This window comes from Crocodylus siamensis, chromosome 2, assembly GCF_052110815.1.
Source record: "Crocodylus siamensis isolate JL-2025a chromosome 2, ASM5211081v1, whole genome shotgun sequence".
NCBI classification, from domain to species: Eukaryota; Metazoa; Chordata; order Crocodylia; family Crocodylidae; genus Crocodylus; species Crocodylus siamensis.
In genome coordinates this window covers 18,432,001-18,450,705 of record NC_143396.1, presented here as the reverse complement: position 1 = coordinate 18,450,705, position 18,705 = coordinate 18,432,001, and the positions used below count along the sequence as shown (strand labels likewise).

Below are 18,705 nucleotides of genomic sequence, written 5' to 3'. Positions count from 1 at the left end.
TATTTCCATCAGCAAAATTCCAAACTTTGTAGTGGTATAAACAGACTTGCAGTCATAATCTCTGCAAGCGTGATTGCTCTGGTGACAATTTTAAGTTCTGTTGGCCAGAGGTCAAAATGACCAGAAGTCTGCTTCTTCCAACATGCTTTCAAATCCCAGCATATTTTAGAAATACCCTTTTTTCAGAGGAGACAGGCATGGGTCTTTGCAAAGATAAGGTTCCACGGTAGTGCTGTGGTGCTGAATTCAGTAGAGCAGGAGATACCATGATTTATGGTTACTTGTGATGCATGGCATTGACATAGCTATTGATACTGCTGAAGCAGTCAGAACTGATGAGATTTGTTTTTAAGTGGTTTGCATCAAAATGTGATGCCAAAATGCTGTCGAGATTATTTTATTTAATTTTATAAGACCAACAGACATTTATTTCTAAATGCATGACAATCAGTTGCAAACACAATCAGAAAGCAAAGGCCAGTGATTAAATAAATCTTACAGCAGAGGCCAAAGAAAAAGAAAATGCAAAACATTAAACAAGCTTTCCCTCCCCAAAAGTTTTCTTAGAAAGAGGGGACTTCTGAAGAGGGAGTGCTAGTCTTAAGGATTAATTTATTCACGATAATGCACCAGGAGGGAGATTGAAAACAAAAGGAAGCCTCACAAATAAACATCCTGCCAGTATGCCTTTCTCAGTTGCTGGCTGAAAGAGGCCTGGAGCTGTGGACAAAACTTCTGTCTCCTGCATTTTTTCTTCAGAGGACTAGGATGGTCTACACTCTTTGAAATAAAACATTATACTGTACTACAGATAAACACCTCTTTCTCTCCCCTCCCCCCCCACTCTCTTCCCTCATTCATGTGTTTATGGGCCAGATTATGGTACAGTAATTTTAAGCTTGCTTTCTTCTGAAAAGTTGTATTAAGTGAAAGGGATACTCTGTATGGGGAATAGCAGCATCACAATTTAGTCTTTTATTTTTTAATTTAAATAATTTTATACATTGACTAGTTTATTTTTGTTATGTATCATAGGTTCAAGGCTTGTGGAAATTGTTTTTCACTTTGGAGCTCCCGCTGATAAAAATATTGGCAGGTAAGAAACACAAGTCCAGAACCTGAGCCTTTGGATCTTATGGATAGTATTTTCTAGTATGATTTATAACCCACAGTATTTTAAGATTATTTGTATCTTCTGTTTGTATAAACAGAAGGTTTATGTACAAATGTGTGCAAACATAATATCCTTGCAACAGCTGTCTGGGGTTGATGGCATTTTTCACATTTTGCAGTTGGAGAGCAGAGGTTAAGATCAAAATAGTCCAATCAGGTGATCTAAAGTTAGGCTCAAAAATAAAGTGTACTTCTGAAAATCAGGTCACTGTTTAAGCCCTTAGGTATGGAGCTAATTCCTAAGTTTTGAACTTTACAATTAAGTTTAAAAGAACCGGCCTAAGTGACTCGGTTAAGTTGCACAGCAAAGTTAATGTTAACATGGGAAGTAGAACCCAGAAATTCTTAGTTCCTATTACGTGGCTTTGTTCATTAGTAACCTTTTGTTATTTTTTTAATATGGTAGAGATACATGGACACTTTTCAGTTTTTATTTTATTCTTATTTATAAACCTGTATTTACAGTGATGGAAACCCACAAAATACATGTGAATAAAGAAGAGCTGAAAAGAACATCAGAGATTCTAGGGGTAAATTATAGAGTGTGTTTGTTTTTTTTAAAATTATGCAATGTGTTGTAAAGGTCAGTTCCACACCGGCAGGGAGACTAGAAGGCTATCTGATAGAAATTTATTTTAACATTCAGTTCTGTTTTGATTTTTGTCATGTTTTATAACAGGGGCGGGTAATTATTTTGGGAGGAGGGAGCCCAGTTACTTAGTTTTGGCAAACTTTTGAGGGCCTCATTGGCAGCCCTGCCTCTTGACAGATGCCCTACCCCTGGGTGCCATCTTGTGACTGGAAGTCCCTCACCTTGCCCATGGAAGTATTCCTTTCAGCAAGAGTTTTTGCCATCTTGGAACCAGAAAAATACCAGATTATATTCTAAAAAGTGAACGTCTACAGCATTCATTAATTTGGTTTAAAAATTTATTTTTGTCCTGATTTATGTGTTTGTGTAGTATACATAGAGGTGATTGCACAATAGCTTAAAATGAAGTCTTACTTTTGTATATTATGGGGGGTGGGTATAGGTTTGTGGAGGGCTGTGGGTATATGGGTATGTGGGGTGAGGGAGCATGTAGGTGTGTGTGTGGATATGCGGGGTGTGGGGTTTGTGGGGAATGGGTGTCTGGGGTGTGTGAAGGGATTTGGGGGTCTGCGTGTATGGCAGTGTAAGGGTGTGTGGGTGCATGTGTATGGTGGGGTGCACATGTTGGACTCAGCCTATGAATGCACGCACATGTGTGCGCAGCCCCATGCTTCCCAGTCCAGCGATACAGCCAGCAGCATGGTGCTGGAGCAGAGTGGGGGCAGGAAGGCAGTGAATGGCTGGGGGTGGGCAGGACTGGGTTGTTCAGACCTGCTCAGGCTCCCTGTGGGTCTTACTGCCCCTGGCTCTTGTCAGCTTTGACAGGCTGCTGGGACAGATAAATATTACTTTTCTAAATTTTTTCCTGTGGGAATTGTGTTGGTTGCTCCCTCTTTGCCTTCTACTGTCTAATTGCTTCTGGCTCCTATTTGAAAAAAATCATATATACTACTTTATGTAGTAGAGGGTGGGAAGAAAAAGGTTGGCTGTTTCCTGTAGTAAGGCTGACTTGCTGATCTTCCATATGAGATGGGGTTAAAATAGGGCTGTCAACATGGCATTGCATGGCTTCTGGGGCAAAGGTAGCAGGGTGCAGGTGGTTCCTTCTGGCTGCTGGTACTGCTAGTCCCAGCCCTGCACACACATCCGTGGGGGTCTGCCCCCCCACCCCAAGGCTCCCCAGGGGTCTGCACAGCAGCAGGGAGCTGCCCCTTCCCTGCACTGCCCTTGGACATGCTGCCCATAGCTCTGTTCCACTCCCTTCCTCGCCATAGGGGCCTCAATCTGCCTCCCCCCACTCCTTCCCTCTCCCACTGCCCATTCCCTTCCACAGAATTACCTGCTGCATGCTGTCTGTGCACATCTGTGTGCCCCTCACTCCCAAGTTACAGCACCCCTGGCCCTGCTACTGCCCCTGACTCCTGACCCACAGTACCTCACATTCTGCGGAGGAGGGTTTGTGGGTATGATGGAGTGTGCGCACCCCCCTGAGCTGTTGGGCACCCACCCCCACCCTGCAACAGCCCAGAGCCTGGACACCCTACAGCACCTCCCCAACAGTGCCAGCAGCACACAGTCCCAGAATGCCCTGCACCCACTCCAGACTCACCCCTGCTGGAGCAGGTTAGCTGGAACCTGCACACAGCCCTGACCCAGCCTGCCTCATTCTGCCCAGCCGTGACGTGTCCTGCCACCCCCTGGGTATGCAGAGGAGCTGGGGTGGCTGCACAGCTAGATTGCCTTTCTAGGCAGCCCAGGTGCAGGTGGCTCTTTCCTGCTGTTAGTACTGCTAGTCCCAGCCCTGTGGGCCAGCGCTGGTAATGCAGAACAGACACAGGGCAGTGCAGCATGGGCTTTGGGCAGCTGCAGCAGCAAACTGTTGGCTGCAGGAGAGGGAGGGGCCACTTTTCCCTGCACTGAGCAACAGCTACTATGCTGTCCTGCTGCTGCTGAGCCTGGATGGGCGAGTGCGGGGTGCGTGGGGTCGGGGCCAAGCAGCATGGGTCCCTGCCGGTACCGTGGGGCTGGGGCCAGCGGTGGTGGCAACCAGAAGGAACCGCTTGCCTAGAAAAGCAGTCCAGCTGTGAAGCTACCTCAACCCTGCTGCATTCCCAGGGGGCAGCAGGACATGCCATGGCTGGACTGTGCCTGGGCCAGGGGACTGAGGGACCTGCCATGGCCTGGATAAAGACTTGTGGGCTGTATTTTGCCCACCCCTGCTTTAGATGAAGGGCACACAGGTGATATTTTGCTGCTTTGCAGCTTTTCTCATTCATCACAAATGGGTACTGTCTTTTGCCGGGAAGTTATGGGGTAGTGTTGCTTTTGGTTCCAGGCAGGCTCCAACCCTTCAACTCCTGCCACCAGAACTTCTGCCTTTATTGGCCAAACAAGTCGGTGCTTCATTTGGTTCATAGAACAACTACTTTGTTTTATAACTCTAGTTTACTTAATTTAATGCAATAGCAACTTCACTATAGCTTCTAATTTAACTGAGCTGAGACACTACTAGGACCTTGAGGCATTAACCTTCCAAACAGGAACTTTGGGTTAAAACCAATTGTTACATTTAAAATATTATGTAAAAATGAATTTCTTGTTTTGGGACCCTATGTTTGGTCCAGCAGTAGTGCTACCAGCTCTACCATACCTCAGAATATTACATAGAGTCCAAGAATGGGAGCACGCTACAGAGACTCGGACACTCCCCTGGAGCTGTTCAGACCAAAAGTTTTTCCTATATTTAACAAGGAAAATGTACTTAGTGGCAAAAAAGCAACTTGTCATCTATGAGTTAGAGTATAAGCCCTGCTTTGAAGAGAGAGAGAACTTGGGTTCATGCTCTGGTCAAGTACTTATTATGATTTGTAGCAAAGATAAAAGGAAATATTGTTACATCCATGAACAGCATTAAGTCATTCTGAACAAATACCAGGTACATCCAAATGTACAGGTGTGAGAATCTCTGGGGAAACATTGGAAAAATTAATAGCTAAGAATGTGGAGAGGCCTTGCCTCTGGCTGTCAAAACCAGCATACTAATTTGTGGGTCATTATGAAATCTACTGTTGATTAACAGTAACATTTCTCCTAAATGAAATGAAAAATATGGAGGAAGCTAAGTGTACATTTTCTTCCTAAATTAGACTATCTCCAGAATGAAAAAGACAAATGTGCATATGTGAATAAGTCATGACTTCCTTTTGATTTGGCCTCCAAATCCAGAGGCTCTTAAGTTTTGCATCACTTTCCACACATGGACAATATGTCACTCAGTGCCAGAACAACCTATAAAATCAGCTCACTGGCTGCGAAAAGGGTTCATACGCATCTTTAAAAAAAAAAGGAAAAGAATTTATGAATTAATTGCAGAGAATTGCTTATCCCCAGGTCAAAATAGACAGCAGTTGTTGGTACCAGGCATCAATATCATCCTGAGTGGCGCTTCTTAAAGAGTTGTCTTCAGAAATTCTTTCAGGAAATGGATTCATGTGCTGGAAGCAATGCAAAATTAGGTGCAATTCCCAGATCATATCTTGCATACTCACAAAGGCACATTTAGGATAAACATGCTGAAGACAACCCAATTTTCACTCTTGACCGGGGTCAGGAAAAGTCTGGCCTGCAGGCTGCATTGGGTCTGATGTGGACTTCATTTCCCCTGCCTCTGTCACTGGTGGGTCTCCATGGTTCCCAGGAGCAGTGGGGCATGATAGCCCTGTGCTCCCTGGGTCTCCAAGGAGACTGGCCTGAGCAGTGCTGGGAGGGTGCATGACTGGGCGGGGAGGTGCGATGGGTCCGCGGGTGGGATTTTGCAGTGGTGACAGCATGGGCCAGAGCAGAGCCACAAAAATCCCAGTCCTGGAACAGCTCCCTGCCTAGCCATGTGCCCTGCTAGTGCTGTTTGGGCTCATCTCCATGGAGATCCTGGCCCCATGCTGTCACAGCCCCGCCACTCCTGGGGTCTCCATGGAGACTGGATGGAGCGATGCAAGCAGGGGCTGCTGGGAAATGGAATCTGGCCTTTGTCCAAATTTACCAGTTTGCCCCACCCCTGCTCTAGGCTGTCTTGGAGGAAGCAAGCCTTGCAGAGTGGAGCACTAGTTTGGAAGACCACTCTACCAGTGCAGAGTCGGAACAAAAATACAAGATTGGTCTCAGAATCAGACCAATTAAAAAAAAAGTCCAGCATCCTGGCTATGACAATGGCTGGGAACAGCTGCAAGAAGCTCTGAAGTGACAAGTTATAGAATAATGTACCTACAGGGACTTTCCTCCAATTTTCCACAAGACATTTCTTATGGGTTGAACCATGAGTGTTCATATCTCTTCCAAAACAATGAGGTCAAACTTTCTTTGTAACAATGAACTTAAGGTCCTGGATAGAGGAGAGCTGTTGTGGCAGTGGCTGCTGCTCCAGTTGGGTCCTGGACCAGAGCTGCCACCGCGGCTGCTGCTAGTAGGCTGAGCAGAGGCTGCAGTGGGATGGAGAGATGGCTGGCAGTGGGTGTAGGGAGAGGCTCTGTCTTCAAAGTCTGTCATAGCTTTCTCAGAAGAAAATCTGAGTTCATCTGATGAAGGCTTCCTCTGCGAAAGTGTCCTTGGTACGAACATATATTGACTGCTTCCCAAATAGTTTGTTAATTAACAAAGCATCTCATTTTTATGATGGTAACTTTTATTTCTTCCTAGTCTGTAGCAGTAATATTTAAAATTTCACCTAATGCTTTCGTCTCTACTCCTGTGGATCATTGCTTGCTGGCCCCTGCTTTTGATAAATGGTTACAAGCTGTGCTACAGAATGAGAAAGTTCTGATCTGGTAGCTTTCTTTCTATTGGTTTAAGTCCTTATTTAACCCATCCTGAGGGTCTGGTACATGACTGGAACAGAAATTGCAATTTTCTCTAAAGAGATGTTAAACTTTTAATTTCCAGGAGATTAGCACTATAACTTCAATTCATTGTTTTTAATGCTCATGATTGATTGCTGGAATGTTTTTTAGAACAGCTATTTTGGTGGTCTTGAGTTGAAGAATGGGCCTTTAGTGCTGAAGTTTCCAGAAAAAACATAAATCTTTCTCCAAATTCCGTGTACAAGAGACATTGCTGATTTGTGATTAATGGGAAGATGGCTGGCAAAGAATTCCACAGTCTAATCATGCCTCATGTGATGTGAAAAAGATCTGAATGCTCTGTCCTTATTATTTCATAGAACGTCTTTTGTTCTTCTGTTCTGAGACATGGAGAACATACGTTCTTGAGCTCCCTTCTTTATGCTAGTTGTTATTTTATATAGTTCTATCATCCTGTTTCAAGTAAAAAATTCAGTTTTATTTTTCAGTTTGTGAAAGCTTTTTTTTAATCACTGATCATTGTATTTTCCCCTCTGAACATCCTCCCATTTTGTATTATGCTATTTTGAGACTGAGTGGATAGTACTGCGACACAGTATTTTAGATGAGGTGGTACAATTAATTCATTTTGACAATATTTATGTCTTTCTGTATTACTACCCTTTGCATTTTCATGTATCCTAATATATCTTGTTTACTTTTTTTCCCCTTCCTGGTCCTGACTAGTCCAAATAATTTACATGTTTTTCTCTGTCACTACCTATTCCCCTTTCCAGATCATTAATTAATATATTAATATATAAAAAAAGCACATTAAATTCAGTATAATTAACAGTGGTTATACTTGATCAATTTACAAGAAAGAAAAAAGTTCTACATGCTTGTTAAATTAGAAAATAGCTGTACGTTGACCAAAGGGAGTGCATATAGTTTAATGATGATATATCAATTTTATAGTTGCGATTGAAAGAGCTTGAGCAGGAAGCCCATCAAGCTGCTGGGCAACAATTCCTTTTGACCAGCAGTTGTCAACTCAGAGAGGTATTATTTACATTGCTACTTTTCTTTGTTATTAACTCTATAAATTATCGTCAGCAGATATAAATTATAAAGCAGTTGTGTTTTCTAGTTCTGACTGTGTTGGTTGTGTCACTTTTTATGATGATAGTGGAAGGTCTCTTGTCAGGTTTCTTGCAAGCACAGCAAAATCTATTTTAAGCATCTTTTAAAGAAAATGCCTTACTGCTCTTGAAAAAAGGTAATACTTTATAAAGATCAAGCAATTCAATTTCACCTTTTTGTGCTATTTCTGTTTTTGCTATAAGATTTCAATTGATTTATAAAGCCATCTTTATACAATAGTAATGTTCTATTATATTTCAATTTTCAAATACTTATGCATCAATATCATATATATTTTTGGTAACATAGGTATTATTTGAAAAATTAAAGTTGCATATGCTATGTGAGAGAATTCCCAGGACTGAGATTCAGCAATCTATATCCACTTCAGAAGCTGTGGTAAGAATTGAAAAGTCTTAAAAAATATGTACTGTATTTACTTGAGTCATGATGGCAAGGTTTCTCCTCCCCCCCCCCCCCCCCCAAAATTTAACATGTATTGAAATCAACTATGAGATGGATGCTGTGGCTCAGACTCCAGTCCCTATTGGGCGTCAGGGCCACAGCTGCAACTACTACCTGCCCCCCCCCATACTACCTGCATCCCTACAGCTGTGGGAGATGAATTCTAGATGACTAACATTTAGGTTCTATACGTGGAAAATTAGAATAAATTTATAAATTTTCCATTTGTAGAATCTAATTATTGGTGGGGGGGGGAATCTTAAATGCATTTTTAAATTCAGGGTTGTATTCGATTCAAGTAAATATAGTAGTTTGGAAGTTGTCAGTATAATAAATTCATTATTATTTATTCGTTTCATAGTTTCATAGAAGTTAGGGTTGGAAGGGACCAATTAGATCATTGAGTCTGACCGCCTGCCCTGGGCAGGAAAGAGTGCTGGGGTCAGATGACCCCAGCCAGGTGTCTGTCCAATCTCTTTTTAAATACCTCCAAGGAAGGGGACAGCACCACCTCCCTTGGAAGCATATTCTGTATTTTGGCAACCCTCACTATAAAGAATATTTTCCTGATGTCCAGTCTGAATTTGCTGTCTTCCAGTTTGCGGCTGTTATTTCTAGTTAGCCCAACAGGTGCCCTGGTAAACATTGTATCCCCTATTTCTTGCTGCCTCCCACCCCTCTATGTGTTTGTAGGTGGCCACAAGATCACCTCGCAGCCTCTACTTGCAAAGGCTGAAGAGGTTTAGGTTTCCCAATTGGTCCAAATAGTCTTATTTCTGTAGGCCTTTAACCAGACAAGTGGCCTTCCTCTGAACCTTTTCCAGGCCATCCACATCCCTCTTGAAGTGCGGTGCCCAAAACTAGACGCAGTACTCCAGCTGCAACTTGACCAATGCCTCATAGAGGGGAAGTATCACTTCCCTAGACCTGTTTGCAAGACTTATGCAAGAAAGGGTGAGGTTAGCTTTACTTATTACGTCATCACATTGGTGACTCATGTTCATTTTGGAGTTGACTACGACTTTGAGATCCCTTTCCGCAGTTGTGTTACTTAGAATAGTACCTCCCAGGCTATAGGAATGTCGATGATTCTTCCTCCCCAGGTGCAGCACATGACACTTATCCTTGTTAAACTGCATCCTATTGTGTTTGGCACATTTCTCCAGCCTATCCAAATCAGCCTGGATTTGCTCCCTGCTGTCCAGTTTGTGTACCTCCCTCCTAGTTTGGTGTCATCAACAAACATGGACAGGGTGCTTTTACTCCCTTGTCCAAATCACTAATGAAGATATTGAATAGTACCAGTCCCAGGACAGAACCTTGGGGGACTCTGTTGCCTACGTTTCTCCAGGTATAAACCTACTCATCCACCACCACTCTGTGGGTGTGTCCCATAAGTCAATTTTCTACCCACCAGACTGTGTAATAATCTACACTGCAACTGTTTAGTTTATTTATAAGAATTGGGTGTGACACTGTGTCAAAGGCCTTTTTAAAATATAAGTAAATAACATCTATCTTTATTCCTTCATCCAAGCATTTTGTGACCCAGTCGTAAAATGAAACCAGGTTAGTCAGGCAGGATCTGCTTGCTATGAACCAATGCAGATTGCCACTTAGCATTATTTTGCCCGCTGGTCCCCCACAAATGTGATCCTTAACAACTTTCTCAAAGGTCTTGCCAAGGATAGAGGTAAGACTAACCAGCCTATAGTTACCCGGTTCCTCCTTCCTCACCTTCTTGAAAATAGGGGCCTCATTGGCCCTTTTCCAATCCTCTGGGACCTGTCCTGACCACCACAAGTGCTCAAACAGTTGTGCCAGCTGCTCTGCTATGGCTCCGGCTAATTCCCTAAGTACCCTAGAATGAAGCTTATCAGGACCTGTTGACTTAAATATGTTCAACCCCTCCAGGTGCCCCTTTACTAGGTCAGCATGAACAGTTGGTGGGCTGGTATCTATCTTGTGCTTACCTAAAGTCCCATTGGGATGTGTATTTGTATTCATGTCCAGGAACACGGATACAAAAAAATCATTTAGAAGCTCCACTTCGGCCATCCTATCTGTTACCAGTTGCCCTAGTTCATCCTGAAGGGGTCCTAAGTTACCCATCTCTTTGGCTTCTTTGCTTTTTTGCTCCCTTTTGTGTATTATGATGGTCCTTTTCTGTGCCTGCAGGATTAGTCCCTTGAAAAACGCCCACCCTTCCTGGACTCCCATCTCTCCCAGGCTTTTACCAATCAGTCCCTCCCTAACTAATCTCCTGAGCTTGTTGAAGTTGGTCTTCCTGAAGTCTAGCATTTCTGCCGTACTAGTTATCATCTGCACCTTTCTCCAGACACCATCAATAGGTGGTCACTATCCCCTACGTTACCTTACACCTGCAGATCCCCCGCCAAATCATCCCCTGTGGCCAGTACCAAGTCTAACTAGCCAGGCAGCTTTTCATAGACTACCAGCAAGCAGTCTTGGGCGTGGCATCAGAACATATGATCAGGTTACTTGCCCCCTGGATGGGGGAAATGAGGTTGATGTTATATACCTGGACTTTAAAAAGAACTTTGACTTGGTCTCCCACGAAGTCCTCATGAAAAAATTGGGAAAATGCAGCCTTGACTACTTTATGGTCTTGTGGCTACTGTGGTAGGACCCAGAGAGTATTGACTGACAGAACTGAGTTGTCATGGCAGAGGGTGATCAATGGCATCCCTTAGGGTTCAGTACTTAGACCAGTGCTTTTCAACAAGTTCATCAACAATTTGGATTCGGGTATTAAAAGTGAACTAGCAAAGTTCTCTGATGACACCAAGCTATGGGGGTGTGTGGTCATGCTCAAAGACAGGATGGCAACACAAGCTGACCTGGACAGGCTTGTGAGATGGGCAGACCTCAACAAGATGTCACTTAATACGGAGAAATGTAAAGTGCACCATCAGGGGAGAAATAATCTCCAACACACTTACGGGCTGAGCTGTGCTATGCTTGCTAGCACCACATCTGAATGAGATCTGGGTGTCATGATAGACAACAAAATGAACATGAGCCACCAGTGTGGTGCTGTAGTTGGTAGAGCTAATCAAACCCTGGCATGCATCTACTGAGGCATCTTGAGCAAGGCTAAGGGTATCACCCTCCCTCTCTACTCAGCCTTGGTGAGACTGCAGCTGGAGTTCTGCATCCAGTTCTGGGCACTGCAATTCAGGAAGGATATGGAGAAGCTTGAGAGGGTCCAGAAGAGGGCCATGCAATTAAAGGCATGAACGACTGGTGCTTCCTGAGACTGGGGGAGCACCATGGTGGTGAGTGGCGAGTGGGAACTGCCTACAGCCTTTGGCAGTGCGGGTGAGCAGGGAGTGCCCACAGACACCATTGGTGGGGAGGAGTGGGGGCAGGTGTGAGCAGCGACCTCCCTCAGAAGCCAGTGGCAGCCGATCTCAGGGGGGCACTATGTGTCATCTGTGATTAGAGGCCTAGAAACCAGGTCATATGAGGAGAGGCTGAAAGACCTGGGCCTGTTCAGGCTGGAGAAGAGAGGACTCAGAGGGAACTTGGTGGCAGCTATAAGTATATCAGGCATGTACATCAGGGCCGGGGGGAGCATCTGTTCACCAAGGGCCACCAGGGAAGGATAAGAAATAATGGGCACAAGCTGATTGAGGGTTGCTTCAGGCTAGACATAAGGCAAAACTTCTTTACAAGTCTAGTGCTGAGGGTTTGGAACAGGCTCCCCCCAGAGGTGGTACAGTCATCCATCCTAGTAATCTTCAAAAAGCATCTTGATGCCCATCTTGCTGGGGTCATCTGATTCCAGCAGTCTTTCCTGCCCAAGTGCTGGACCCAATTATCTGTAAGGTCTCTTCCAGCCTCTAACAGCTATGAAACCAGAGGCCCCACACCTGGAGATCGCTGGTACTAGTTCCCTAGCTTCAGGGACACATGTCCATTGCTATAGAAATAGATGGGCGGTAAAATACAAATGGTATTTCCCTGCATCCTTGGGCACATGGCTTTTTCCTCCAGCTTCATAAGTCAACATGTCAGACTTGATGCACGAAGAGACTCCTGAGAGAGACTGCTTGGATAAGCCTATCCTCTCATGTGAAAGAAGGCCTCTTTCTCAATATGCAGATCTACAGGTGCAGGGCCTCTGGTTACTGGGCATGAGCCTGACCTAAGAGCAGTGCAGGAAGTTTGTAAAGCGTACCTTCCCTGTGTTTGAGGATGATGTTTTTTGATAACATCAGAATGCTGCTACTGTGTTTCACATCAACAGGTCAGGAGGAGCCAGATCCATACTCCTCAGCATAAAGGCATTTTTTTCTGTTCATGGTGTTGGTGCGTTCAGGTTTAGATACACATGTATGGTCTCCATGACTGGAACAGACTGGTCTTCCTCTTGTCTTACAGCACAAGTGGGAGATCAGACTTGGCTCACAGACTCATCTTTGTGAAAGGAGTCCACCCAGATTGGGACCTGTTTGTGAAGGAGGTTATTAGAAAATATTGTGTCTTCTGCTTGAGGGAAGACTTCTGTGGGTGCATCTACATGTGCACTTTACTGCAGATTAGACTAATTAGTTCCACAGTAAAGCATTACCATCTACACATGTGTTAGTTTTAGGGCAGAGTAAATTCATTAACTCTGCCATAAGATAGTACCATCAGGGACAGTAGTATCTTGTGCTTCCGATTGCAGTTAATTACTCCACCATATGTGGATGGTGACTGTGGGTGTGCTTTGCACCCAGTCAGCACAGCCAGCTGGGGCCTCCTGCCAGCCCTCCACTGCCCTCTGCCACCACCAGAGCCCAGGGCTGACCGCCCTTCCCACCTTCCCGTACCACCCACCAACCCAAGCCTGCTCTGCCTCAGCTTAAATTGCTCTAGAGTTTATTGTTTTACCTTAATTGCATATGTAGATGCACCCTGTTTCACTTAAATGAGGTGCCCTCATAGATACTCTTCTTGTCAACTGGTTGGGAAATCTATATGCATTGCCTCCCCTGTGTCTGATCCAGTGAACCCTCTGCAAGACCAGACAGGATAGGATAGAGGGCACAGACAAGTGATAATTTTTGCTCAGTCTGGACAAAGAAACTGGTCTATAGCTGTGACCAAACACAAGTGCTTGACTGCAGACAGCTTCAAAAATGGCTCATTGGTAAACTTTGAACAGTGAACTTCTGTTTGTTCCAGGAGATTGTTGCAACTCAAAGTGGTTCTTCCAAAGCATTCTCAGTTACAGTGGGAAACTGCACTTCTGTCTGCACCCCTAGTTACTCTTGCAAGTACCTCTGCTTCCAGAGTACAGTAATATTCTATGCATTCACATGGAAACTCAGCTTTCAGGCCAAATGACCAAGTTATCAGATCTTATTTCCAAAGCCATTAGCATTGATTTATCAGTACACAATAATCCATATTCTAGCAGAGGGGAATGTCACAGAATGAGTGTATTGCATCAAGCAATAACAAAAATGTGGGCATCTTCTGTTTTGGAGAATAGGAGTGTTATATTTTTCCAAGCACAGCCGTAAGCAAAAATGACTTAAGCCACTGGTGTAGGTAAGAGTGCCACCATGCTGGCCAGCATAGAATATATTTTGAACACAAAGTAAAACTAGGAATTAATTATCATCAGCAGATTCAAGAAACAAGAGTTAAGCATAGCTTCTCATGTGCATATTCTACTTGCACATCCAGATATCTCACAGGAGAAAACAATATAAAAGCATAAATGAATTTATGCTTTTTCTTTCATAGGAACATAAGAATTTAACAGACAGGATTAGATGAATAATCCATTTTCTCTGAGGTCCTGTCTCTGCAATTACTAGCACTGGATGCTTTTCAGGAAGGTGTAATAATGTGCACTTGTGAAGTTATAAGCCCCCTGAAGGTGTCTGTTAATTCCAAATAAATATGGACTTAAACCCTGAAATAAGAAATTTCATCTTTTTTCCAGAATTCTTTTAGCATTAGCTATTGTAACCCTGTGTCTTTGTTGTTACCCAATGCCCAGTTCCTCTTGCTTAATTCTTATTTTCTACTCCAAGGTAGAGTTCCACAGTCTAATTAAATATTGTGCAAAAAGCTGTTTTCTTTTATCAATTTTGGTAACAGTTTATCAAAATTTGATGTTTCCAGTTTCATTGACAGTCTCCTTTATCTTGCATTACGAGAGAGAGAGAGAAGAAATTCTTCTGATACCATTCATACCATTGTACCATTTTTGTCGTTTCATCTTATTCATATCTTTTCACAGATAATCAGTCACAGCACTTTCCATCTTTATTTAAAAGTGAGGTTTTTTGCCACCTTACCTGTAATCTTTTCTCATTGTACTTTTCTAAATCCCTTTTGATTTTGGAACATTATTTTGACTGGTAGTAAAAATATTTCTATACCTTATAAAAATGTAGGTGTGTAAGGCAGAACTGAGGTACCAGAGTCCAGAATTGTAATCCAACTCCCCTCCCCTTCCAAACTTGCTGCTGCCTAACCTAACTTTGGAGGCACCTACATTCATTAGGCTCCTCTCTTTGACTTAAAATTTATGTTCCCAAAGTGCCTAGAGATGCATATCTGAGCATGCCCAGAATTGCCCAGTCTAAGCAACCTGGCTTCTCTCTCGCATCTAAATCTCAACAAAGATCCAGGACCTAGATGCTTCTTCCCCTAGATCCCTCTTCGGGCCTGGTATGATGGGTATTCTCAGAACATGCTTAAAACATGCAGACATTATTGGACCCCTTACAAAAAGTAGCTGGGGCCGGTTTCTTTTAAAGTCAGGATTGAGGAGGATGAATCCCAAAATAATTCTGGTTACAGCAGTCATGCAGGAAGTGAACCTCCACAGCACGAGGGGTTTAAATCTATGTCTACTTCTTCGGATAATGCTCTAACTGCTAGGGTACAGGCTAGAATGGAATGGGGATACTTTCTGCCTCTCCTCTTGAAGCTATGCCTTGTGAAAAGGGAATTCAAGATTCCTAGGGTCAGAAAGCAAGCAAGAAGGGGAGGAGATGGAGGTCTGAGTTTGATTTCCTACTTCCAGGCTTGTGTCTGTATTTTATTCAAAGGTGGTCAAATGTAAAATTATTCTATAGGTTAAATTAAGATGGTATAAAAAAGGTAAAATTTAAGGGGGTAATTATCATACTAATAACTCAAAGTCTTTATTCCCCAGTTAAATAAACTGCAAGATCTTCACCCGTTGCCTAAAATAATTTTAGAATACCGTCAGGTGAGCTTATTTTCATGAATAATCTATTTTAATTGAAAGCAAGAGTTAAGAAGAAAGCTCGCTTCTTCACATGCTTATATGAGAAACTGCTGGCTAGCCTATGCATTAAATGATTCCTTTAAGTATTTCTTTCAAAGCACTATGTAAATACATAGTTGAAATTTAAAGTCAGAATGTTCTTCTAGATATGCAATGAACAAAACACCTTTTTAATTTTAACTTAATGTTGTACAAACAGTGAAACAAAATCACTATGAAACTGGTCAGGATGATATAGTACCCTGTCAATGAGAAAATCAGAATCTAGAATTGGAGTCTGAAGTTCAGAGCAATTTAAAACAGCTTCTAGATCAGTTACTCGGTTTTATTTTTATGAGAGTCTCCTTACAGTCCAACATGGTATCAGTTTAGCCTATCAGTTTTCACTTTTGTGTATCATCTTAGTGCCAGGCTCTAAAACTTTTGTATTTTATTATGTACTTAGCTAAATATTTCAGTTCTGATCCAAGACAATGAACCGGGCCATGACTGAATGTGACTTACCTATTGAATATGGCCATTATCCTATTTGTTTTGAAGTATGTCTACATTTTAATAGAAAATTCTTACTGATTTGAAAAATCAGAAATGCCATTTGAAAACCCCTTATAATTTACATAATTTAAAATGTTGCTATACTTATCTGTATTACAGGTGCATAAAATAAAATCAGCCTATGTGGATGGACTACTTTCATGCATGAAAAAGGTAAGAACATTACTCTGTAACTTTGGAAAGTATTGCTCTCTGAGGCACTGAAATGATTCTTAATTTTTTTAAAAGGATAAATGTTTTTTATATGTAGTAATATTTAAAAAAAGATGTATCCATTATTCTACTTTATGCAAATCTCAGTAACATACTATTTAGACTTCAGAGTAAAATTTCATTTTCACATATTAAATTTTGCACTTGGGCATCTTATTAGTTTTATCTGATTTTTGTTTCTAACTTGGTTAAAGGGATTTCTTTCATCTACATGGAATCAAACAGGAACTGTGACTGGAAGACTTTCAGCAAAGCATCCGGTGTGTGAGTTTTAGAAGACTTTTTTCTTTCAAAGAAAAAGTGATAAAAATGCATTTCATTATCAGCCTTCTCCAATAGAGGGCTCTTAGTCATCTAAATTTGTGTATATTTGTTTCATGCTGAACATGCCCATCCCAGTTTTCTTTTTAGTAATCAGGGGTGCCATCAGTAGACTTGCATGGAAATATTGTAAGTAGGGCTATCAAACAATTACATTTTGATAGCAGTTAGATGCACAATCAAAAATATTGGTTTCAATTAATTGCAACTTTAATCACACAGCTAAAAATTCAAAATTATGCACAGAAAAATGCAGTTATGCCAAATTATGCAGGTACTTTGTGTGGTTGGGGTGTGTGGGTGTGGTAGGGGGAATTTGTGAAATTGTGGGGGACTGTGGAGGTGTGGGGTGGGGTTTGGAGCCCAGGGAAGAGGGTTCTTGCATATTCTGGCAGGATGTGTGGGGTACTATGGGTCAGGAGTGAGGGGCAGCAGCAGAGCTGAGGGGACTGTGGCTTGGGAGTTGGGGCAGACAGATGTGCTGACAGATGAATGCACAAACAGACACCACCCAGCAGATAAGTCTGCTGGGGGGAAGGGGCATGGAGGCAGATCAAGACCCCCATGGTGAGGGAGGGAGTGGGGCAGGAGCTGGGGCAAATGGGGCCCCAGGGCTGGGGTGGGTCATGGGACAGAGCCATGAGAAGCTAGCCCAAGGGCCTGGGGGAGGGGGACTCCCGCTGCTGTGCACACCCCAGGGGAGGCATGGGGCACATGTGCCCCCTGGATTTGTGTATGGGGTGGAGGCTGGGGCTCTGCACCCTGCTGCCTGTCCATGGTTCTGCCCCAGGGCCCCATTTGCCCTAGCCCCTGCCTCTGACCCCACTCCCTCCCTCACCATGGGGGCTTCACTATTCCCTCACGCATGCCCCTTCCCTGCCCCACGCCCCTGCCCCTTCACAGATTTGCCTCCTGGGTGCTGTTCCACACACTACCAAGCTGCATTCCTGACCACAGGAAGGCTGCAGCTGTGTCTGTCTGTGCGTGCCCCTCCCTCTCCACGCCCCCCCCACCACTGCAGCCACCCAGAGCCTGTGCCTGGACTGCCCTGTGGTCTGCTGTGCTGCCACCACTGCTCCACAGAGTGGCCTAGAGGCAGTGGTGATGGCAGCAGAGCTGAACCTAGGTACAGGTTCCAAAACCACATGCGTGATTAATGCATTAATTGTTGTTCAAGTTAATTTTTTTAATGTGTTAATCGTGATTAACTCATGTAATTAATTGACAGCCCTAATGGTAAGTAGATGGGAAGCAGAAACACAATTTTATAGATAGGTAGATTTTGCATTCCAGAGACTGTTTTAAGTAATATTGGCAATTACCTTTAGATCAGAATGTAATAGTCACTGTTAATATTAATGTTTGCTAAAAAGCTATATCTCTATTGTCAGTCTGGCCAATGTAATTTCCATTTCTTTGGGGGTACTTCTACACAAGTGTTTTAAACAAAAAAAAAAAAGAAGCATATGCACAGTATATACACAAATCTAGATTCTTCTGCTTGCTGGGCCTGTGCCTGTGCCTTGAATGTGCCTCCAACTGAAGCATAAAAGTTTGAGTCCCCTTTTAATTCATTTTTTCTCCTGGGGCTATTAGCAGACCAGGGAATTTGGGGGCCTGGCTTTGGGGTGGTGCCTGCCACAAAATCTGGGACCCCACTGAACATGGCCCAGTGCGGACACAGCCCTGCTCACCCTGTGGCTGGTTAGCCCACAGCCACTGCCATCGCTGTTTGTGCTACCTCCACTGTAGCAGGCTGGTTGGCCCTTGGCCACTTGCCTAACTGCCTCCATCACTGGTCTCACCAAAGCTGCTGCACTGCTGGTCCAATCACAGCCACTGGTACCCTGTGCATCTGGCCCATGAGAAGCCCTGAAGTGCAGACCCAGCCTAAGTCGCAGGGTAAATTTGACATGCCTAGTGTAAATAGTTGTAAATACTTAGGGGGATTTATACACATACCTTTTCATCCTGTAATGTGCTGGAGATCTGGTGGGTCGGATATTAGCTACATCACATGCAGTTGTATAAGAGGCAAAATTCGTGTCAGCATACAGAAAATGGTGGTGGCATGCTTTTGAACTAAAACATCTTATTTTTGGCTGAACACATTTCCAGACTTTAAA

General features: G+C 43.4%; 1 protein-coding gene across 1 annotated transcript in view; it reads left to right on the top strand.

The window, feature by feature from the left end:
* Positions 1-18,705, top strand: part of POLN (DNA polymerase nu) — a 244,747-nt gene that overhangs the window by 51,850 nt on the left and 174,192 nt on the right. The window contains exons 9-15 of the mRNA XM_090035427.1: positions 1,036-1,096; positions 1,639-1,703; positions 7,576-7,659; positions 8,050-8,139; positions 15,395-15,451; positions 16,145-16,198; positions 16,453-16,518. Coding sequence (XP_089891553.1) covers positions 1,036-1,096; positions 1,639-1,703; positions 7,576-7,659; positions 8,050-8,139; positions 15,395-15,451; positions 16,145-16,198; positions 16,453-16,518 — 477 coding nt within the window. The remainder of the gene's footprint in view (positions 1-1,035; positions 1,097-1,638; positions 1,704-7,575; positions 7,660-8,049; positions 8,140-15,394; positions 15,452-16,144; positions 16,199-16,452; positions 16,519-18,705) is intronic.